Here is a 24312-nt window from a genome sequence, read left to right as displayed (position 1 = left end):
GTACCTCCAAAGACCCCAGAGCCTCCAACCAAGGAGAGAACCTCCACAGCTCCTGCCCAGCGTACTTCACCCTAAGAGAGGATATAAAGTGAACCGCAGGAGGAGACAAGTAAGCATGCAGATTGCTGCAAGTAATATAATAGAATAATTACTTTTCAGTGAGAGAGTACCAATAGGAAAACGTTTTCTCTCAAACAGGTTAATGCTACTTTCACACTGAGGCAGTTTTTAAGCGTTTTAGCCCTGGAAATAGCCTCTAACAAGCACCTGAAATTCAGTGCAATGAGTTCTTTCACACTCGTGCGGTGCGCTTGCAGGGTGTTAGAAAAAGTGCTGCTAGCAGCATCTTTTGGGCGACGTGGGCGCGCTATAAGTAGTGCTCCCAAAACACCCCCGTCCATTGAAATGAATGGGCAGCGCTTATTTTTTCAGGGGTTTTTTTTTTTTTACTTGGAAAAACGCAACTTTATTGATATAAAGCACATTTAACAAGTCATTCAAGTACATTTGACAATAAAAGAACCTTTACAAACGCTGGTCAGTGTAATGAAATATGCAAGTACGGAACAAAATGTACAGTCACATGTATTCAGGTGCCTTGAGGCAGGAGGCTGCTTAATCCAACAAACACTCAAGGTGTGCCACAGGTATTATAGGTATTCTTCACTGGGTAAGGACCAATCACACACAGGTTTCCCCATCCTCCAACCATCTGTCCCAAATCTTGGAATATTTTATTAACTGTACCGTGGGGGGGGGCACATTCTGCATCCATCTCTGAGCTATCACATCACGGGCTAGGAATAATGTTTCAAAAATGAAGATTGTGTGATATTTGTTCACCTCTACATCTGGCAGTAGCAACAGAATACATAACCTGGGGTCCAGTACCACCGGGGATCCCATGTTATCATGAAGGAAGCAGACAACCTGCATCCAATACGCCTGTACTTATGGGCAGCTCTATATTAGATGGTAAAACGAGCCTGGGTCAGCTCTACATAACCGACACATCGGGTCTGGTGTGTGCTGGAATTTTGCCAATCTCATCAGTGTCAGGTAGGCTTTGTGTATAATATACAGTTGGGTCAGTCTATCTGACAACTTGGGAGACACTGTCTTGGTTCCCTCTAGAACAGGGGTGTCAAACTGGCAGCCCTCCAGCTGTTCCGAAACTACAAGTCCCATCATGCCTCTGCCTGTGAGAGTCATGCTTGTAACTGTTAGCCTTGCAATGCCTCATGGGACTTGTAGTTTTGCAACAGCTGGAGGGCCGCCAGTTTGACACCCCTGCTCTAGAATCTCATCCCAGTCAGCATTATCTATGGGGCCTACGTCCAGCTCGCACACAGTTTTGGCCCTGTGGGTAATAGCAACTACCCCCCATTGTCACAGACCTTGGAATGCTGAAGGGTATCTCTTTGAAATCTGTTACACAGTGGGGGGGGGTCTTCTGCTTAAGGCCAGACGGCTCCATTGTTCTGTGTCTGGCTATTGTGTACATTGATTGCCCCCTGGGGCTTCTGTCTCATTACACATAACAGTCCCTCCATTCAAGCTATCGGACAAATCCCTGCTGACTCATGTTTAAGTCCTCATTTGCATGCCTAAGAGGACCTGAAGGAGAACTCGATGTACTTTACAATTGACCAATAGGAAAGCGATTGTTGGGGGCGGGATGTTTCAAATTCTGTTTAAAAGTGTGTTGTGTATTTCCAATAAAGGTCTTCCTGTTTGAACTTACATACAGCCTGCCTGGTGTTTGTTCTAATGGATTCCGAACGGCACACAGCTGTAGTTCGGATCCCGGAGCCTTGGATAACCGAACCATCAGACGTTGCGATATGCAAGCTGACTCAATAGTAGCAGAGGAGTGTCAGGAGAGCGGAAGCGAGCGAGCAAGGGTCTCGTTACAGTCTGATTGTGAAATACAGGTGTGAGCTTAGTTTAGTGGGGTCGTCCCCCAAAACTATATTCACTACTGGGAGGATTCCAGCCCTAAATCTAGATTTGGTAGCTGGGTTCTGAGTGCGTGACGGAGCTGCAGATATTTGAAAGCCAGTTGGTGTGGAAGGGAGAACTCCTCTTTAGGGGCCTAAAACTGCTTGAGCTTGGAATTAGTCAGGACCTGGTGTAGATACAGACAGGGCCGATCCTAGGCAGGGTGCTTTGCACCCAGGCACCTGCAGATGTGGGGGCACCAAAGTGGCAGAGTTCTCCCCTCCCTCCTTCTCTCCTGGTTTGTGTCCGTCCAGAACTAATGTTCTGAGCATAGGTGTGTGTCCGTCCAGAACTGATGTGTCTCTGACCATCTCCTTTACTATGTCTGCAGTCTCTAACCATCTCCTGTACTATGTCTGCAGTCTCTGATCATCTCCTGTACCAAGTCTGCAGTCTCTGACCGTCTCCTGTACTATGTCTGCAGTCTCTGACCATCTCCTGTACTATGTCTGCAGTCTCTGACCATCTCCTGTATCATGTCTGCAGTCTCTGATCATCTCCTGTACTATGTCTGCAGTCTCTGACCGTCTCCTGTACTATGTCTGCAGTCTCTGATCATCTCCTGTACCAAGTCTGCAGTCTCTGACCATCTCCTGTACTATGTCTGCAGTCTCTGACCGTCTCCTGTACTATGTCTGCAGTCTCTGACCATCTCCTGTATCATGTCTGCAGTCTCTGATCATCTCCTGTACTATGTCTGCAGTCTCTGACCATCTCCAGTACTATGTCTGCAGTCTCTGATCATCTCCTGTACCAAGTCTGCAGTCTCTGACCGTCTCCTGTACTATGTCTGCAGTCTCTGACCATCTCCTGTATTATATCTGCAGTCTCTGATCATATCCTTTACCAAGTCTGCAGTCTCTGATCATCTCCTGTACTATGTCTGCAGTCTCTGACCGTCTCCTGTACTATGTCTGCAGTCTCTGACCGTCTCCTGTACCATGTCTGCAGTCTCTGATCATCTCCTGTATTGTGTCTGCAGTCTCTGACCATCTTTGTACTAAGTCTGCAGTCTCTGATCAACTCCTGTACTATGTCTGTATCATGTCTGTACAATGTCTGCGGTCTCTGATCGTCTCCTGTACAATGTTTGTGGTCTCTGACCACGCCCATGTGGGAGCACCAGAAATATTTCTACACCCAGGCGCCTGTGACGCCTGTTACAGTGGTGGAGCAGATGAGCAGGGGGTTACAGTGGTGGAGCAGATGAGCAGGGGGTTACAGTGGTGGAGCAAATGAGCAGGGGGTTACAGTGGTGGAGCAAATGAGCAGGGGGTTATAGTGTTGGTGCAGATGGGCAGGGGGTTACAGTGGTGGGGCAGATTTTCAGGGGGTTACAGTGGTGGAGCAGATGGGCAGGGGGTTATAGTGGTGGAGCAGATGGGCAGGGGGTTACAGTGGTGGAGCAGATGGGCAGGGGGTTACAGTGGTGGAGCATATGAGCAGGGGGTTACAGTGGTGGAGCAGATAGGCAGGGGGGTTATAGTGGTGGAGCAGATGGGCAGGGGGTTACAGTGGTGGGGCAGATTTGCAGGGGGTTACAGTGGTGGAGCAGATGGGCAGGGGGTTATAGTGGTGGAGCAGATGGGCAGGGGGTTATAGTGATGGAGCAGATGGGCAGGGGGTTATAGTGGTGGAGCAGATGGGCAGGGGGTTATAGTGGTGGAGCAGATGGGCAGGGGGTTACAGTGGTGGAGCAGATGGGCAGGGGGTTACAGTGGTGGAGCAGATGGGCAGGTGGTTACAGTGGCGGGGCAGATTTGCAGGGGGTTACAGTGGTGGAGCAGATGGGCAGGGGGTTACAGTGGTGGGGCAGATTTTCAGGGGGTTACAGTGGTGGAGCAGATGGGCAGGGGGTTATAGTGGTGGAGCAGATGGGCAGGGGGTTATAGTGGTGGAGCAGATGGGCAGGGGGTTACAGTGGTGGAGCAGATGGGCAGGGGGTTACAGTGGTGGAGCATATGAGCAGTGGGTTACAGTGGTGGAGCAGATGGGCAGGGGGTTATAGTGGTGGAGCAGATGGGCAGGGGGTTATAGTGATGGAGCAGATGGGCAGGGGGTTATAGTGGTGGAGCAGATGGGCAGGTGGTTATAGTGGTGGAGCAGATGGGCAGGGGGTTATAGTGGTGGAGCAGATGGGCAGGGGGTTATAGTGGTGGAGCAGATGGGCAGGGGGTTATAGTGGTGGAGCAGATGGGCAGGGGGTTACAGTGGTGGGGCAGATTTGCAGGGGGTTACAGTGGTGGAGCAGATGGGCAGGGGGTTATAGTGGTGGAGCAGATGGGCAGGGGGTTATAGTGATGGAGCAGATGGGCAGGGGGTTATAGTGGTGGAGCAGATGGGCAGGGGGTTATAGTGGTGGAGCAGATGGGCAGGGGGTTACAGTGGTGGAGCAGATGGGCAGGGGGTTACAGTGGTGGAGCAGATGGGCAGGTGGTTACAGTGGTGGGGCAGATTTGCAGGGGGTTACAGTGGTGGAGCAGATGGGCAGGGGGTTACAGTGGTGGGGCAGATTTTCAGGGGGTTACAGTGGTGGAGCAGATGGGCAGGGGGTTATAGTGGTGGAGCAGATGGGCAGGGGGTTATAGTGATGGAGCAGATGGGCAGGGGGTTATAGTGGTGGAGCAGATGGGCAGGTGGTTATAGTGGTGGAGCAGATGGGCAGGGGGTTATAGTGATGGAGCAGATGGGCAGGGGGTTATAGTGGTGGAGCAGATGGGCAGGGGGTTATAGTGGTGGAGCAGATGGGCAGGGGGTTACAGTGGTGGAGCAGATGGGCAGGGGGTTACAGTGGTGGAGCAGATGGGCAGGTGGTTACAGTGGTGGAGCAGATGGGCAGGGGGTTACAGTGGTGGAGCAGATGGGCAGGGGGTTACAGTGGTGGAGCAGATGGGCAGGGGGTTACAGTGGTGGAGCAGATGGGCAGGGGGTTACAGTGGTGGAGCAGATGGGCAGGGGGTTACAGTGGTGGAGCAGATGGGCAGGTGGTTACAGTGGTGGGGCAGATTTGCAGGGGGTTACAGTGGTGGAGCAGATGGGCAGGGGGTTACAGTGGTGGGGCAGATTTTCAGGGGGTTACAGTGGTGGAGCAGATGGGCAGGGGGTTATAGTGGTGGAGCAGATGGGCAGGGGGTTATAGTGATGGAGCAGATGGGCAGGGGGTTATAGTGGTGGAGCAGATGGGCAGGTGGTTACAGTGGTGGAGCAGATGGGCAGGGGGTTATAGTGGTGGAGCAGATGGGCAGGGGGTTATAGTGGTGGAGCAGATGGGCAGGGGGTTATAGTGGTGGAGCAGATGGGCAGGGGGTTACAGTGGTGGAGCAGATGGGCAGGGGGTTACAGTGGTGGAGCAGATGGGCAGGGGGTTACAGTGGTGGAGCAGATGGGCAGGTGGTTACAGTGGTGGAGCAGATGGGCAGGGGGTTATAGTGGTGGAGCAGATGGGCAGGGGGTTATAGTGGTGGAGCAGATGGGCAGGGGGTTATAGTGGTGGAGCAGATGGGCAGGGGGTTACAGTGGTGGAGCAGATGGGCAGGGGGTTACAGTGGTGGAGCAGATGGGCAGGGGGTTACAGTGGTGGGGCAGATTTTCAGGGGGTTATAGTGGTGGAGCAGATGGGCAGGGGGTTATAGTGGTGGAGCAGATGGGCAGGGGGTTATAGTGATGGAGCAGATGGGCAGGGGGTTATAGTGGTGGAGCAGATGGGCAGGTGGTTACAGTGGTGGAGCAGATGGGCAGGGGGTTATAGTGGTGGAGCAGATGGGCAGGGGGTTATAGTGGTGGAGCAGATGGGCAGGGGGTTATAGTGGTGGAGCAGATGGGCAGGGGGTTACAGTGATGGAGCAGATGGGCAGGGGGTTATAGTGGTGGAGCAGATGGGCAGGGGGTTACAGTGGTGGAGCAGATGGGCAGGGGGTTACAGTGGTGGAGCAGATGAGCAGGGGGTTACAGTGGTGGAGCAGATGGGCAGGGGGTTACAGTGATGGAGCAGATGGGCAGGGGGTTACAGTGATGGAGCAGATGGGCAGGGGGTTATAGTGGTGGAGCAGATGGGCAGGGGGTTACAGTGGTGGAGCAGATGGGCAGGGGGTTACAGTGGTGGAGCAGATGAGCAGGGGGGACAGTGATCTGAGATGTGGAGTTGCAGGAATTGGGGCTGATCTGAGGCGTGAGAGTGCAGGATGTTAATTTCTCACTACTAAAGTAGTTTACAGCATTTACTTTATAAAAAAAATCCTTTTCGTGGGTGAGAGAGTGAAGTTGAATTTTTTTTTGTTATAAAATCGGCACATTTTTCGGCACACTATGCTCAAAGGGTTTAGACCATGTTATTGGAGCCGGGTTGAATGGACTGGAGCTTGCAGTGGTGGGCAGCCTCTATACTCTTGGGCAAGAACCAGTTAATATCAGTGCCCCCCTACAGGGGTAGTGCTACACCTGGTAGAACCAGCTTGTCTGCTTTGTTAATATAAAAGCATTTCTCTGCCAATGTCTATTACAGATAAGCAGCAACAGAGGGAGGAGCTAAGAAACTGAAGGGGTGCCTTAGGGTTGTTGTGAGAGACAACTTGAAGCTCTGTGCAATGGCTCCAGCAGGTAGAAACAGTTATCCATGAACCTAACCAGGTGGGTCCCCATTACATGCAGTATATACAGTATCTCACAAAAGTAAGTACACCCCTCACATTTTTGTAAATCTTTTCTTCTATCTTTTCATGTGACAACACCGAAGAAATAAAACTTTGCTACAATGTTGTGTAGTGAGTGTACAGCTTGTATAACAGTGTACATTTGCTGTCCCCTCAAAATAACTCAACACAAAGCCATTAATGTCTAAACCGCTGGCAACAAAAGTGAGTACACCCCTAAGTGAAAATGTCCAAATTGGGCCCAATTAGCCATTTTCCCTCTCCAGTGTCATGTGATTTGTCAGTGTTTCAAGGTCTCAGGTGTGAACAGGGAGCAGGTGTGTTAAATTTGATCACTTTTGTGAGATACTGTATCCTCTAAAACAGGGGGAGGGGAACCAGAGAACAGCATGGATACCAGAGCACAGGGGGGAACCGGAGAATAGCACCGGGGGGGGGGGGGGGGGGGGAGAGAACAGCAACGGGGGTACCGGAGAACAGCATAGGGGGGGGGCTGAAGAAGAGCACAGGTAGGGGACAGCAGGGGGTTGGAGAAGGGGGGTGAGTGGGAGAGAGCAGAGACGTTGCTGGGGAAGATCACAGAGGGACCAGAAGAGAGTTGAGGGACCTGTGGGCAGCAAGAGGAAACTGGATAGGTGGGCATATAGAGGAACTGATGCCCTCCATGTTCTTCTTGCAGCCGCTGAATGCCCGCTTTTCCTCCTTTACCCCCTGCAAGCATTCAGTGGCTGCAAGAAGAACATGGAGGGCATCAGTTCCTCTCCTATCCAGGTTTAGAGGGAAGCTGCATGGGTCCCCTGGAGTATCAGGCTGGGTTGCAATGACGACCCCTGCAGTTACACCGCCGCAGTGGAGGCAGTGTTGCCAACCCCCTGAAGTGAAATTTACTGGCAAGGATGCCAAAATTTCCGAACGGCACCAGCTTTTTACTGGCAAAAAACCCCCGAAAATTACTGGCAGAGCTGCATTTTTTACTGATGCCTACAATTACTTTGTTTTTTAACTATAAACACATAGCTAATGCTATTATCAGTGGGCTGGATTCAAGAAGCAAATTGCGCCTGTGTAACCATAGTTACACAGCGCAATTGCTTACTTGCGCCGGCGTAACGAATGCTCCTGATTCAGGAACCTCGTTACGCCGACTGCAGCCTAAGATATGCGTGGCATAAGGCTCTTATACCCGCATATCTTAGGCTGCATTCTTGCGATGGCCGCTAGGTGGCGTTCCCGTTGTGCTCAGCGTATAGTATGCAAATTGCATACTAACGCCGATTCACAACGTTACGCGAGCCCTGCGTACGCAGTTTACGTCGTTTCCGTACTGCGGTTTTCGCGTAAGGCTGCCTATTAGCTATTAGCAGGGGCAGCCAATGTTACGTATACCCGTCGTTCCCGCGTCGCAAAATTTCAAATTTACGTAGTTTGCGTAAGTGATTCATGAATGGCGCTGGACGCCATTCACGTTCACTTTGAAGCAAATGACGTCCTTGCGACGTCATTTGCCGCAATGCACGTCGGGAAAGTTTCCCGACGGAGCATGCGCTCTACGATCGGCGCGGGAACGCGCCTAATTTAAATGATTCCCGCCCCCTACGGGATCATTTAAATTGCGCGCGCTTACGCCGGGCATTTTGCCGGCGCGCCCACGCAATTTAGAGAGCTACTGCTCCGTGAATCAGGGGCAGCGCAGTAAATTTGCGGGGGCGCAGGGCAAAAACTTTGCCCTGCGCCTCCGTAAAAAAAAAGCAAATCTAGTTGAATCCGGGCCAATGTGTTTAGGTTAAACAAAAGTAAAAAAAAAAACAACATATTTTTCAATTTACATTAAGGTTGGGTTACTATAACCCAGCCAGCACAGGATGCAGTTTTCATTGGTGTTAATTCTATCATTGATGCATGATCATTGTAGAAACAAAACTATTACTGTATGTGTGTAAACTGATTTTTCTGAATATTGTTTTACCCATTGATCTATTCATTATGATTTCTCTGTGTGACAGCTCAATAGGCCCTGATGAAGCGGGGTTACCTGTGAAACGCGTAGGCCTCTTCTACAATATACCGCCAGGATCCACACACCCCAGACCAAAGAAATAGTAACAAACTAACTTGCAATGTGATCAATTCATTGTTTTAAACAGCTCCATCTAAGGATGGTGAATTAAACTTTTTCTATATATGTTTTAAACAAATTTTTGTGAAATGTATTCATTCTGGTTGACTCCATCTTCGCACACACTCAAAGCCCCACTCCAAATCCTACCCTTTACACCCAGCCAGCACAGAGTTCCCTCTTACATCAGAGTCTGCAGGATGCCCCCTTACAGTGCAAGGGAACTCTTATGTAAAGGGGAACGCTGCGGATCATGATGCAAGGGAAAACTCTGATGTGGGGGGAGGGGCTCTGGTGAATAGAGACCACCTTCTGCAGAGTGAATACACTAAGGTAAGGGGGGGTTACTAATATAGGGGGGAACCTTTATATCAGTGCACCCTTACATTATTCATTATTGTATTCACTCACCTCTTTAGATCAGTGAGGGGCTCAGTCAGACGGCTCCAGCTTGGTGGCTCTGATCCCCTCTCCACAGTTCACACGTCTGTTTCTTCCCGTAACTCCCATCCCGGCGGCACTCCCACTCATGACTCCTTTCTAGGCTCCCCTCAGAGACTGCAGACATGATAAAAGACAAGAGATGGTCAGAGGCTGCGGACACGATACAGGAGGTGGACAGAGACTGCAGACATACTACAGGAGGTGGACAGAGACTGCAGACATACTACAGGAGGTGGACAGAGACTGCAGACATACTGCAGGAGGTAGACAGAGGCTGCGGACATACTACAGGAGGTGGACAGAGGCTGCGGACATACTGCAGGAGGTGGACAGAGGCTGCGGACATACTACAGGAGGTGGACAGAGACTGCGGACATACTGCAGGAGGTAGACAGAGGCTGCGGACATACTACAGGAGGTGGACAGAGGCTGCGGACATACTACAGGAGGTGGACAGAGGCTGCGGACATACTACAGGAGGTGGACAGAGGCTGCGGACATACTACAGGAGGTGGACAGAGGCTGCGGACATACTACAGGAGGTGGACAGAGACTGCGGACATACTGCAGGAGGTAGACAGAGGCTGCGGACATACTACAGGAGGTGGACAGAGGCTGCGGACATACTACAGGAGGTGCCGGTGGAGACAGGCTGCGGACATGATGGTGCCCTCCTCACAGTAGCCTCCTCCTCTGTCCACCACCATCATATTATTTCTCCATATCATCAGTGTGCTGTGTCCTCCTCCTGTGCCCCTTTCACCTCTCCACAGGTCAGGGCAGCACTGTACCTTTAGTGACCCCGAGAACTGCGCACCGAATGCCTCAGCAAACCTACGCTGCATGGCCTCCCTGATCCTGCAAAGCCTGAGGAAGGATCCTCGTATTCGTGCTATCAAGGAGAGGGATCATTACTGGCTGGCAACCCTCCTTGATCCACTTTACAAGAATAAGATTGCGGACCTTATCGTGGCGTCGCAGAGGGAGCAGAAGATGAAACATCTTCGGGAGGCCTTGCAAAAAGGTCTGTGCAACGCGTTCCCAGAGACTGGGAGGTTACAAAATTCTGGTCCTGGACAACGTGTTGCTAGGGCTTCGGTCAGTCAAAGAAGGAGCGGTGGAGAAGGTGGCCGTCTGACCGATGCGTTCAGACAATTAATCAGGCTTGGATCACCACCAGCTACCAAGCACCTGATGCTGATGTAACCGAATATTTTTTTTTGAAATGTCAGATCCCTTCAAGACTGCCTATGCTGATGCTGAGTGACTGTCCTTTTCCTCCTCAATGATCATGCTGATCGCTTGTAAGAACATTTTTGGTTCTGGGCACCGCCACCAGTGCCTAAGGCCAATTTTTCTGCCCCTGTGTAACAGGGTCGTTTAATTACTATTTTTGATGCAATACTTTGCAGCAGGGCTCATTGCTGCGCTCCAACTAGAGCAGTGGTTCTCAACCTTTCTAGTGCCGTGACCCCTTGATAAAATTTCCCAAGTTGCGGGGACCCCTAACGGTAAAATTATTTTCGTAGCGTGGGTTGTCAGCATCCAAGGCAAATAATTTGTGCCCCTAACCCACGGACATTTAGCGCTCCTTGAGTCCCTTTCACTCATACAGTATTAAAACCCCTATGGTACATTTGAGGATGTACCCCTCTTTCTCTTTGTTCTCCTTTCTTTCCCTTCCCCCCCCCCCCCCCATGCCTCTTTAGCCGTCTTTTGCTCCCATTTTCTTTGTTCCTTCCCCTCTTTTTTCTCCCTTCCATGTAGTCTCTCTTTTTATTCCTTTTCGTATTTCTTGGTGGGGGGTGGGGTAAATAGGATCAATGGCAATGCTGGTGGGGAGTTGGGATCAGTGGCAGTGCTGGGGGGATCTGATCAGTGAACTTAGGTGCTCTTAATCAAGGTCATCTGCTGATCTGAGAACTGTAATGGGGACTTTTAATGGCAACTATAATCACAGGTAGGGTTACTCCGCATTCACGGTGTCTCAGACTTTCTGGTGTCTCGCAGAAGTGACACCTATGCTGAAATCAGGAGATAGGGTCTCCTCCAGCCTCTCCCACTTTACATTCCTCACGTCAGCTGACATCTTGTCTTTGCCCCCCCCAGCCATCCTGTGAATTGAATGGGTGGCTGCGGGCTCCAGGAACAGCCCAGGATTTGGTGACCCCCTGGCAAATCCTCATTTGACCCCCAGGTTGAGAACCACTGAACTAGAGTATCTGTGAGGGGTTGAAGTGTTGTGGCACCAGTGCCTAAGGCCCAATTTTTCTGCCCCTGTTCAACAGGGGCATGTAATTATAATTCTTGATCTAATATTTCACAGCAGGGACCATTGCTGCGCCCACCAAGAGTAACTGTGAGGGCTTACAGTGTTGTGGCACCACCACCAACAAAGGTCCATTTGTGTTTTTACCACTGTTCAACAATGGCATGTAATTACAATTCTTGATATAATAGTTCATAGTTCTGAGGCCCCGTACACACGACCGAGTTTCACGGCAGAATTCAGCCAGAAACTCGATCAGAGCTGAATTCTGCCGAGAAACCCGGCCGTGTGTACACTTTGGGCCGAGGAAGCCGACGAGTTCCTCGTCGAGCCAAATAGAGAACATGTTCTCTATTTCCTCGTTGTTCAATGAGGAAAGTTGGCTCGCCGAGATCCTCGGCGGCTTCACACAGAACTCGACGAGCAAAACGATGAGTTTTGCCCGTCGAGTTCCTCGGACGTGTGTACGAGGCCTAACTGTGAGGGCTTACAGTGTTGTGGCAACACCAACACCTAAGGGCCAAATTTCTGCAGAGTATATACGGCAGGCATCAAAAAGAAGAAGACAAGATGCGCCAATCTAAGTGCAGAGAGCCGTGGTTTAATAATAAAATAAATAGAATGCACACATAAAAATGGCTACTCACAAACGGAGGTTTTCCACAAGCAGTAAAACAAAGTGGTAGAATGCAGGTGGCAGGTGGCAGATGGCAGGATGCGAGCCTGGGGTCACTGTGGTGGCATCTTCTTTCAGGTTCCCTGTCCTGGGCAGCAGCAAGCTGATGGTGTAGACATCCGAGGATGGGAGATCCAGAAAGGACAGGGAGAAGCAGCGTGCGTTCCACAGTGGAGCGCAGCGTCCCGTCGTCGTACCGGAAGTGACGTGGGAGTCCAAGCCGGCCAATAGGATTACGCGTTTCACAGCGTCAGCTGTTTCATCAGATCCATCCTATTGGCCGGCTTGGACTCCCACGTCACTTCTGGTGCGACGACAGGACGCTGCGCTCCACTGTGGAACGCACGCTGCTTCTCCCGGTGCATACTAGCTCATTATGGCTTTTACTTTTCAGGTGTTTAAAAAAAAAATGTGGTTTTACAACCGCTTTAACAACAAACCTACAGTCCCTGTCTTGTTTGCACCACCTGTATACTACTGTTCAGAGTATATATATATATATAGGGCCTGGGGGCCCCATGTGGGGTTCCCCTTAATATCCATACAAGACCCAAAGGGACTGGTAATGACCTGGGGGGAGTGGTGGCGGGGAAACTCATGCTATTTTTCTCAATGATTTTCATCCATATTGCCGGGACCAGACATTACATTAAAACCGCAAGCATCTTGCTACACCCCGCACTCCTCCATAGCAAGGAAACACAGAGAGAGTTTTGCATTACACAGTTATTTTTAACAGGAAACGGAGCATATATGGTGAAATACAGTGGGCCAGATTCATGTAGATCAGCGGATCTTTAGATCCGCTAGATCTACGTGCTTTACGATCCGCCGGTGCAATTTAGCGAGGCTAGTGCAGTATTCATCAAGCACTTACCTCGCAAATTGCACCGTCGGATCGTAACTCCCCCCGGCGGAATGCAAATTCCGCGGCTAGGGGGAGTGTACAATTCAAATCAGGCGCGTTCCCGCGCCGATTTAACTGCGCATACGCCGCCGGCGAAATATCCCAGTGTGCATGCTCCAAATGACGTCGCTAGGACGTCATTGTTAGCGGCGGGTACGTCAATTGCGGCCATCGGTATTCCCGATCGACTTACGCAAATGACGTAAAAATTTGAATCTCGGCGCGGGAACGACGGCCATACTTAACATTAGCTACCCCTCATATAGCAGGGGTAGCTATCCGCCGGAAAAAGCCGAACTCAGACAAGGTTAAAAAAAAGCGACGGGCGGGCGTACGGACTTGAATCGGCGGTTCTCCTCATTTGCATATCCGACGCGTAAAAAAAAGCGACGACACCTAGCGGCCGGCGGGAGATTGCAGCCTAAGATTCGACTGGTGTAAGTCACTTACACCAGTCGGATCTAAGGGAGATCTATGCGGAACTGATTCTTATGAATCAGTCGCATAGATCCGACCAGCGGATCTCAGAGATACGACGGCGGATCAGGAGATCAGCCGTCGTAACTCTTGATGAATCTGGCCCCGTATTTAGGAAATCCCTCGGACTGTTTAGATGTTGAATTTTAAAAGCAGCGGAAAACCTGCTGATCTCACAGGTTTTCTAATGTGACAGAACAACGCTGCTTTTATAATTCAACATGTAAACAGTCCGAGGCATTTCTAAATACAGTAAAACCTTGGATTGCGAGCATAATTCGTTCTGGAAGCATGCTTGTAATCCAAAGCACTTGTATATCAAAGCAAATTTCCCCATAAGAAATAATGGAAACTCAAATGATTCGTTCCACAACCATTTATTCATAGGTCCTTCAGTTTATATAAAAACATTGTAGCAATGTGATAAGTTGTGTAACCATAAAATGTCCATCCACAAATGGAAGCCTCCACGGGGGGATTAGAAGCAAAATCCAGCAGGAGCTCCAGAGTATAAAAGAGAAGAGAGGTGCCTCAGATCTCTTTCACACTGGAGTGGTTTGCAGGCGATATAACGCGAAAAATAAACCCTAAACAGCCGCTGTTGTCTCCCCAGTGTGAAAGCCCCAAGGGCTTTCACACTGGAGCGGTGCGCTGGCAGGACGGTAAAAAAAAGTCCTGCTAGCCGCATCTTTGGAGCAGTGAAGGAGCAGTGTGTATACCTCTCCTCCACGGCTCCTGCCCATTGAAATCAATGGGACACGGCGGCTATAACGCCGGCTATGCGCCTCTGCAGAGGCGCTTTACTGTGGTTTTTAACCCCTTCTCGCTCGCTAGAGGGTGGTAAAACCACCCTGCTAGCGGCCAAATAGTGCCGCGAAATTGGCGGTAAATCACAGCTAAAAATAGCGGCGATTTACCGCCGGCACACCTCTCGCCCCAGTGTGAAAGGGGACTAAGTGTAGCAATATGCAGGGCCGTCTTTAATATGGATTGGACCCTGGGCAAACATTTTCTTGCCCCCCCCCCCATGAAATTTAGCTCTCCACCCCAACATCTCAAAAAACAAACACACACAAAGAATTATAAAAAAAAAAAAAAAGGAAGTTGACAGGCTGCAGAGACAAAACTGCGCCCCCCCTGAATATTGCGCCCGGGGAAGCCGTACCGGCTGCCCCCCCCCATGCTACGCCACTGCATGCAGCATTTAAAAATTTCAGTGGCCTTGAAATCCACCCTGCTTTTGCACCATGCGACTTACCTGCAGTTCCTGCACTGGCAAGCTTGCTGCATTTTTAGGTATGTGGGCCATGCATTTAAAAACACAGTGCGTTTGCATGACACAGTTAACGCAAACGCACTGTGTTTTTAAATGCATGGCCCACATACCTAAAAATGCAGCAAGCTTGCCAGTGAAGGAACTGCAGGTAAGTCACATGGTGCAAAAGCAGGATGGATTTCAAGGCCACTGAAATTTTAAAATGCTGCATGCACCTTTCTTCTGTGGGAAACGCAGGCATAGCAGCCCATTCAAATGAATAGGATGCTGCGCCTTTGAAAATGTGGCCCCCAACCTGCATACATGTGAATCAGGCCTAAAGTAGGCCCATCAAGCAGTGTCTGGTCTGGTGGTGGCCCAGGCCATGCAAATAAATCCTTCTGGACACAGCCACAGTCTGGACTGGTCAGGATTTACTAACTAACTGTCTGGATTAACTACCTATATAGGGAGCAGGAGCCTAGGGAGGAGAAAGACCTACCCTATCCGGTCCTGGCCAGCTCAGCTCCCTCTGATCAGTGGTTGCCTGAGCTGCCTCACTCACAGGAGAACTCTGCTTCGGCTCCACTGCGCAGTCCAACTCCTACCTCCCCGAGGCCTCCCGCCCTGTAGCGCACACACCATTCACGGCAAGGGGCAGGGTCAGAGCATCAGTGGAGCTCAAGGTTCCGCCCACTCCTCTCTCCTCGCTCGAGAAAATATTCAGCAGCAGAGACTGCACAGTGAGCCGATGCCAGGCCCGGCCGGGTGCCGGCTTCTGTGCGCAGAAGGTGCAGTCAGGCGACGGGCGGACCGCGGCTTAAGGGGCAGCTCTGCTTAAATTGGGCCCCTAAAGATTGACAGGGCCCTGGGCAGCTGCCCCTTTTTGCCCTGCGGTAAAGACGGCTATGGCAATATGGTTACATTTAATGAAGGTACAACATTTAGATACTCACATGGTTGATGATTAAAAGAGGCACATCTAAGTATGCAGGGATCCGGGGTAAAGCTGTCCACATAGACCGTCCCTAAACTGCCGGCTCTCATCCTAAAGTAGAGCGATTTGAAAGCGAGGCTTGAAGTGCTCGTGGAAGGGACGACATCAATGGTGGTGCGGAGGACGGTCTTTGTGGACAGCTTTACCCCAGATGCCTCCATACTTAGTTGTGCCTGTTTTAATCATCAACCATGTGAGTATCTAAATGTTGTACCTTCATTAAATGTAACCATATTGCTACACTTAGAGGCGCCTCTCTTCTTTTTTATACTCAGTTGTGACATGACGCTACTCTTATATCAAGACAATCGCTTGTATATCAAGTCAAAATTTCTTTAAAACTTAGCTTGTCTTGCAAAACGCTCTCAAGTTACTCTCAAACCAAGGTTCTACTGTACTGTATTTCACCATATATGCTGCGTTTCCTGTTAAAAATAACTGTGTAATGCAAAACTCCGGTGGCTGTAACAAGATGCCCGCTTGCCCCCTTCTCCATGTATCCTTACTGTGGACGAGTGTCGGGTGTAGCAAGATGGTGGCCATAAAACGTCACTTTCATTATCAATTCTGACGGGTCACCTAATCTGACAGAACACCGCCTGTAGGAAGGTGTCATATGACCTCCCTACACTGGTGGTGCTGTCGCAACCACCCTGCAGTGAGAGTGGAAGACAGAGGAAATGCGCATTAATTCTAGGCTTCTGTAAGCCATTGGGTGGGCTGCTGTCCAATAGGACGCTGACAACTGTACAAATCATTCGGCCATCTTTAGTGAGGGCGGTTCCTATAAAAAGCACTAGCTCAGTACACTTGTTGTGCATTTTGCATGTGGCTAGGTCAGGGGCAGGAACCCGCTTGATAGAGAGAGTGTGCCTAGTGTAGGGAGAGGTTCCGGAGGAGAAGGGACAGCATAGGGACTATTGTCAGAGCTACAGTGGGGAACCTGCATACTGCATTCCAGCAGCTCCCTGCGTCGGGTGTTGTCGGGCTCTGTGCATCGTTGTCTGCATGTACTGTATGAAATTTTGTGGGTTTTGCTGCCAGGTCTAAGCCGCCACATAGACTCTGTTACTGTGTGTTGGAACATTGACAATTCATTTCCTGCAATTTCAACCTCTGTGTGTGCCGTGCTTTTCGCCCGGAGTGTCTGCCACCAGGGCACCCCCCTTCTTCACCCCCTACACGATTTCACACACAAAGCTTGGGAGGTGCATTTCATCTCCTCTGTATAGCATTTGTTTCCTCCTGTGTACAGCAATACTTTAAGACCGTATACCCAGCACACAATGAATATTGGAGAACAAAATCCTGACGGCTTGGCAGCAGAAGAGGGTAAGAGTCGCCTTTTTTCTCACACTGTTTCTACTGAATTATACGTATCTAAAATGAATCCAAAAAATTACTCTAAGACCGATTCACACTGGGGCGACACGACAGGCGGCTCGGCCGCCTGACGTGTCGCGTCCCATTCAATGCTATGGAACCGTTCCAATAGGAGCGACGCAAGTCGCTCCGACTTAGAAAATAGGTTCTTGTACTACTTCGGGGGCGGCTCGGTGCGACCTGCATTGAAGTCATTTTGCAAATCGCCTCTGAAGTCGCCCCCGAAGTCGTGCCGCTGCTATGTGAACAGACTCTCCATGCACACTGAAGCTGATAAACTGCAGTTAATTGGCGTTTTGGGCTTTTTTTAAAAACTGAACTCTACGTTAGCCTATGTGCCCATGCACACCTGGGTTTTTTTTAGTGTTAATGAGCTTTGGAGTTTATTGGCTTTTTTCTGAACGCCCAAAATTTGCGTTCAAAGTGATGTTTTTCGGCAGGGAAAAACGCAAAAAAAATCGAAACCCCGTAAAACGCTCAAAAACGCTGGCGTCTGTGTTTTTTAGCGTTTTTTATTCATAAAAAAAAGCTAAAAAACGCTACACTGAAAAACGCTAATTAACGCTATTGCTAAAAAACACTAAAAAATGTTGAAAGGCTCCCTGCTCCCCATTTTTTTATAGCTTTTTTTTAGCTTCAGTGTGCATGGAGCCTAAATACTCAAGCTTTTAACTGGATTATCAGTTCAGTTTTGTTTTTGTGTTTATTTTTTTCATCTAGTGTTCTTTGTATTTTTTTTCTTTGTTTTTTTATTGTTATTTATTGCTATTGTTTTATTTAAAATCTATATATGTATGTATATATATATATATATATATATATATATATACACACATACACAGTCAGGTCCATAAATATTGAGACATCAACACAATTGCAATATTTTTGGCTCTATACACCACCACAATGGATTTGAAATAAATCAAACAAGATGTGCTTTAACTGCAGACTTTCACCTTAAATTTGAGGGAATTTACATCCAAATCAGGTGAACGGTGTAGGAATTACAACAGTTTGTATCTGTGCCTCCCACTTTTTAAGGGACCAAAAGTAATGGGACAGATTAACAATCATAAATCAAACTTTCACTTTTTAATACTTGGTTGCAAATCCTTTGCAGTCAATTACAGTGTGAAGTCTGGAACGCGATGACATCACCAGACGCTGGGTTTCATCCCTGGTGATGCTCTGCCAGGCCTCTACTGCAACTGTCTTCAGTTCCTGCTTGTTCTTGGGGCATTTTCCCTTCAGTTTTGTCTTCAGCAAGTGGAATGCATGCTCAATCGGATTCAGGTCAGGTGATTGACTTGGCCATTGCATAACATTCCACTTCTTTTCCTTAAAAAACGTTGTATATATATACAGTATATACACACTATATTGCCAAAAGTATAGTAATGTCTGCCTTTTACACGCACATGAATTTTAATGGCATCCCAGCCTATTGTCTGATGTTTAGCATTGGTTCGGAGCATGCGTGTTTGTATTTCAGATTTTAGTCTGACAGATTTGTGTACACACGATCGGATGATCCAACGGAACACATTTGTTGTTGGACAATATGAGAGCATACACAGCCAGCATTTGTTGTCGAAATATCCGATTGTATGTATGGGCCTTTAGTCCGTAGGGTTCATTATTGAGTTGGCCCACCCTTTGCAGCTATAACAGCTTCAACTCTTCTGGGAAGGCCGTCCACAAGGTTTAGGAGTGTGTCTATAGGAATGTTTGGCCATTCTTCCAGAAGCACATTTGTGAGGTCAGGTCCTGATGTTGGAGAAAAGTCCTGGCTCACTGTCTCCACTCTAATTTAAGCAGGGCCCTCCTGTCCCTTCTGTATTAAACTGTACTGTAATTGTGCCTTCCCTCCTCTACATTTTAAAGTGCTGCACAGACTGTTGGCGCTATATAAATCGTGTATATATCCCTAATATTGTTGCGGGCAGGACTTTATGCAAGCCAGTCAAGTCCTCCACCCCAAATTCCCTCATCCATGTCTTTATGGACCTTGCTTTGTGCACTGGTCCACCTCATTTGGTGAAGGGGGATTATGGTGTGGGTTTTTTTTCAGGGGTTGGGTTGGCCACTTAGTCCAGTGAAGGGAACTCTTAAGGCGTCAGCATACCAAGACATTTTGGACAATTTCATGCTCCCAACTTTGCGGAAACAGTTTGGGTTGGAGGAACTTGACTGGCTTGCAGAGAGTCCTGACCTCAATGAGTTAAAGCGGAGACTGCAAGCGAGGCCTTAACATCCACATCAGTGCCTGACCTCACGAATGCGCTTTTGGAAGAATGGTCAAACATTCCCATAGATACATTCCTAAACCTTGTGGACGGCCTTCCCAGAAGAGGTGAAGATGTTATAACTGCAAAGGGCGGGGCCAACTCAATATTGAACCCTACGGACTAAGACTGGGATGCCATTAAAGTTTGTGTGCGTGTAAAGGCAGGGGTGGCCCATTTGACAATATAGTGTGTGTGTGTGTGTGTGTGTGTGTGTCACTACCCTCAAAGGAGCTGCTGGTTTAGATTTGGGCCTGCCGTTACCTTACTGTTCCATACGCTCGTTTCAGGGGTTGTCCTTGAAGAGTTGTCCAGAAGAATGTACGCACCAAACACAAAGTCTCTTTCAAGGTTTTTTTTAACAAAGTTCTCCAACAGAGGGGTAGAGGGACAGGGAAAGACTCAGGTACCTTTGCTTTGCGGATCACGGGTACAACTTAGATCCAGAGGGTTAACTCGGCTCCACACTGAATTTCAGCAACCACCATATAGGCCTACTCTCACCAGCCTAGCAGCTGGTGTGAAGCTCGTCAAAGTCTCTGCCACAGACTTGATGAGTGTCTTCAGGCCGTCCCACCATCTTCTGCCACAAGATTGTGTAACCAACTGCACACTTGGTATAGTTCCAACAAAAGTTACACAACTCACGGTGCCAATCTTTAAGTCCGGACTGGCAGCACAGTGAGGCAAATCCGCCAGGGTCCGTCCATTAATTGAATCTCACTGGTTCAGCTTCCTTCCCTAGATAAGATAGCGAAGAACAATCCCTGGATCAGTAGGCCCGAGAAACACCCGGGCCTACTCTCAGTTGCTAGGCCTCAGGCCAGCCGGCCCAGAGGCTACGAAACAGCTCACACACCCCTGAGGCCAGTTTACATTAAAGTGAATGAGAGCCGTCTTAATGCACACAACTGAAGTCGCTCCGACTTTAGAAAAGGTTCCTGTACTACTTGTACCCATGGATTTCAATGGAAGTCGCCTCCAAAGTCAGATCCCCTGTCTTAAAGCTGGGGTTCACCCTTAGAGGGCACTTTTCCCCCTTAGATTCCTGCTCGTTTTTACTAGGGGAATCGGCTATTTATTTTAAAATATGTGCAGTACTTACCCGTTTACGAGACGCATCCTCTCCGTCGCTTCCGGGTATGGGCTTCGGGAATGGGCGTTCCTTCTTGATTGACAGGTTTCCGAGAGGCTTCCGACGGTCGCATCCATCGCGTCACGATTTTCCGAAAGAAGCCGAACGTCGGTGCGCAGGCGCAGTATAGAGCCGCACCGACGTTCGGCTTCTTTCGGCTACGAGTGACGCGATGGATGCGACCGTCGGAAGCCTCTCGGAAGACTGTCAATCAAGAAGGAACGCCCGCTCCCGAAGACCCATACCCGGAAGCGACGGAAGAAGATGTAGCTCGAAAACGGGTAAGTACTGCACATATTTTAATATAAATAGCCGATTCCCCTAGACCGAACGAGCAGGAAGCTAAGGGGAGATTTTTTTTTTTTTTTTAAATGGGTGAACTCCCGCTTTAACTGAAGCAACTTTACAGGAAGAGAAAATTGTTTTCTCAGGCAAACCCCTCCCTCCCACAGAGCTGATTATTGTTTGATTGGCCACAGCCAAAGTCGCCAGTCCTGGAGGCGACTCGGAAGTTGCCTCGAAGTTCCCTCGCAAAGTCGTGCCGACTTTCATGTCGCTGTAGTGTGAACCGGCACTTAAGGGCTTTGTGTGCCCATTTTTATTACGAACAAGTTGAGAAAACAAACATAGGTTTCCCTCGCAGGGGTTTCAGGATTCCCTCTTCCATCAACAAAATGACATTCAGCCTAGTTGGCTCTCACTTGCAGCACTTCTGCTCTGGCCTTACACTTCAGGCACTTGTCTGTCCCGTACAGACTTTCACCCAGGGGCGGACTGACAACTCATGGGGCCCCCCGGGCAATAGGAGATTATGGGGCCCCCAGGCAATAGAAGATTATGGGGCCCCCAGGCAATAGGAGATTATGGGGCCCCCAGGCAATAGAAGATTACACACATACAGTATACATACACAGTATACATACACAATACACATACACACACTGTAAAGGTACTGGAGAGGCGGGACAGCTATAATCTTGGGATTTTTAGACCAAAAGGATGTTGGTAAGGGACATTTCAGGGACAGATGTAAAAAAAAAAAAAAAAAACACAGATTTTTACATACTGTCCCTGGTTTTATTGAGGCTGACAACCCTGATGGGCCCCCTAGTGGCATGGGGCCCTCGGCAGTGCCCGAGTGCCCGAATGGTCAGTCCGCCCCTGCTTTCACCGACCACCTTGGTGCATATAGCAAGCAGCCTCTTGCTGCACTGGCTCCCCCGTGGAGCCCTCCTGACTCCTGGTACTCAGACTTCTTATCTGCCGTGGTGGAGGCCAGAACTATGGTCAGGTTACTACTAAAAGCCCAGCACACATCTGACCAATCAGTATGCTGGCTGTTTTCAAAATCAGGACCCAGGACTGGGGATTTCATCCCACCCGGATCTCTCTCAGAAATCCCCAGGCTCCAGGTCCCAAAGTGGACTTTTCTAAGAAAGGAGGAAACTGAAAAGCCAGTTTCCTCTTTATGTTACAATCTCCCTGGAGCCCCTCAACCCGTCTGGTTGAAAATTCTGGGTCACAACCTCCTTCTAGACCCTGGCAGGGCAACGCTCTACCACATATCCCCCGCCCTGTTTCAACCCCTTTAGGGGGCGTAACACACCAGCCAAACCTGTACAATACTCCAAAATGTATTAACCCCTTGACCTCCGGAAGATTTCCCCCCTCTTCATGACCAGGCTATTTTCTGCGATACGGCACTGCGTTACTTTAACTGACAATTGCACTGTCATGTGACACTGTACACAAACAACATGTTTTTCCTTTTTTCCCACAAATAGAGCTTTCTTTTGGAGGTTTTGATCACCTCTGCATTTGAATTTTTTTTGCGCTATAAACAAAAAAGACTGACAATGTTGGAAAAAAACGTATTACTATAAACATAGCTAATAAAATTGTTTTAAAAAAAATCTAATTTCCTCATAAATTTGGGCCAATATGTATTCTGCTACATATTTATGGGGGGAAAAAAAGTCCTAATAAGTGTATATTGATTACAAATATTACAGTGTCTACAAACCATGAAATATTTATTTTTTATTTTTACTAGTAATGGTGGCAATCAGCGACTTATAGCCGGACATGGATATCGGGACAGACATTCTGACACTTTTGACACTTTTTGGGGACCAGTGACACAAATACAGTGATCAGTGCTAAAAATATGCCGTGTTACTACCGAGACTGGCTGGGAAGGGGTTAACATCAAGGGGGATCAAAGGGTTAAATGTGTGCCTGGAGTGGTTATTTTTTTTTTTTTTAAATGGCATTTACATTATTTTGTGCACAATGACACTGCAGATTAAAAACTTACATGTTGCCCAAAAACTCTACTGATGGTATAAATGTTAGAGGCTGCAGCTTGTAGATCCATATATGCCAATATTACAATTAATTATAATCTATATTTTTTTTTATTACAGGTACTTATATAGCATGTCAATTTACACAGCGCTTTTTTTTATTACAGGTACTAAGGGCCAGATTCTGGTAGAAGTGTGGCGGCGTATTGTATCATAGATACGTTACACTGCCGCAAGTTTTCATCGCAAGTGCCTGATTCACAAAGCACTTGCGATGAAAACTACGCCGCGGCCTCCGGCGCAAGGCGGGCCAATTCAAATGGGCGTGTGCCATTTAAATTAGGAGCGCTCCCGCGCCGGACCTACTGCGCATGCTCCGTTTCTTAACTCCCGCTGTGCTTTGCGCGCTGTGACGTCATTTTTTAGGACAGCGACGCCTGTAGCGTAATTCCGTATTCCCGGACGGCTTACGCAAACGACGTTATTTTTTAAATTTCGACGCGGGAACGACGGCCATACTTTAGACAGCAATACGTTTGCTGACTAAAGTTAGGGCACCAAAAACGACGACTAACTTTGCGACGGGAAACTAGACTAGCGGCGACGTAGCGAACGCGAAAATCCGTCGTGGATCCGCCGTAACTCCTAATTTGCATACCAGACGCTGGTTTATGACACGAACTCCCCCCAGCAGCGGTCGCGGTACTGCATCCTAAGATCCGACAGTGTAAAACAATTACACCTGTCGGATCTTATGGATATCTATGCGTAACTGATTCTATGAATCAGTCGCATAGATAGAAACAGAGATACGACGGCGTATCAGCAGATACGCCGTCGTATCTCTTTGGTGAATCTGGCCCTTATATAGCATGTCAATTTACACATTTATTGTACATTCAAATCAGTCTCTATCTTGGTGATTACCTCCCTCCCCCAGACTCCATATACACTCTCCAGGTCAACGGCTCTAGTCTACCCCATATGTGTTACGCCAGCCACATGGCTTTCTCAGAGGGATTGGAGTCGGGTGATATACAGTATAGACAAAGATACGTGTTGTCACAGCAACCCTCCAGCTGAGCTGCTCCTTCAGCTACTGTGTTCCAACTATCTGTAGTAGAAGGAATAATATACAGAGCAGGCCAAACTTTCACTACCAAACACTTAAATTAATAAATTAGTAAAACCATTGCAATAAAAAATACATAATCAATGCAATCAAAATATATGTAATCATACATTTTTAGTAAAGTTAGAACATTTACAAATATACTCTAAAAAACATTGATAAACAAATAATATTAAAGTCCACAGTTAATCCCTTTGGGGACCGGGTTTTAAGTGCAAACATCCACTTAGACTCTGCTTTACTGAGGGTCTTAAATTTGGTACAACTTCTCTAGTTTTTC

The 24312-nt window shown here is 48.6% G+C and overlaps 1 protein-coding gene across 1 annotated transcript in view; it reads left to right on the top strand.

The window, feature by feature from the left end:
- Positions 1–16333: 16333 nt before the first annotated feature.
- LOC120946680 (C-type lectin domain family 2 member F-like) overlaps positions 16334–24312 on the top strand; it is a 48208-nt gene continuing 40229 nt past the window's right edge. The window contains exon 1 of the mRNA XM_040361304.1: positions 16334–17123. Coding sequence (XP_040217238.1) covers positions 17078–17123 — 46 coding nt within the window. The 5' untranslated portion in view covers positions 16334–17077. The remainder of the gene's footprint in view (positions 17124–24312) is intronic.

This window comes from Rana temporaria, chromosome 8 (genome assembly GCF_905171775.1).
Source record: "Rana temporaria chromosome 8, aRanTem1.1, whole genome shotgun sequence".
In the NCBI taxonomy this organism is placed as follows: domain Eukaryota; kingdom Metazoa; phylum Chordata; class Amphibia; order Anura; family Ranidae; genus Rana; species Rana temporaria.
The sequence above is the reverse complement of the archived record's forward strand: the minus strand, read 5'-3'. Positions and strand labels throughout refer to the sequence as shown.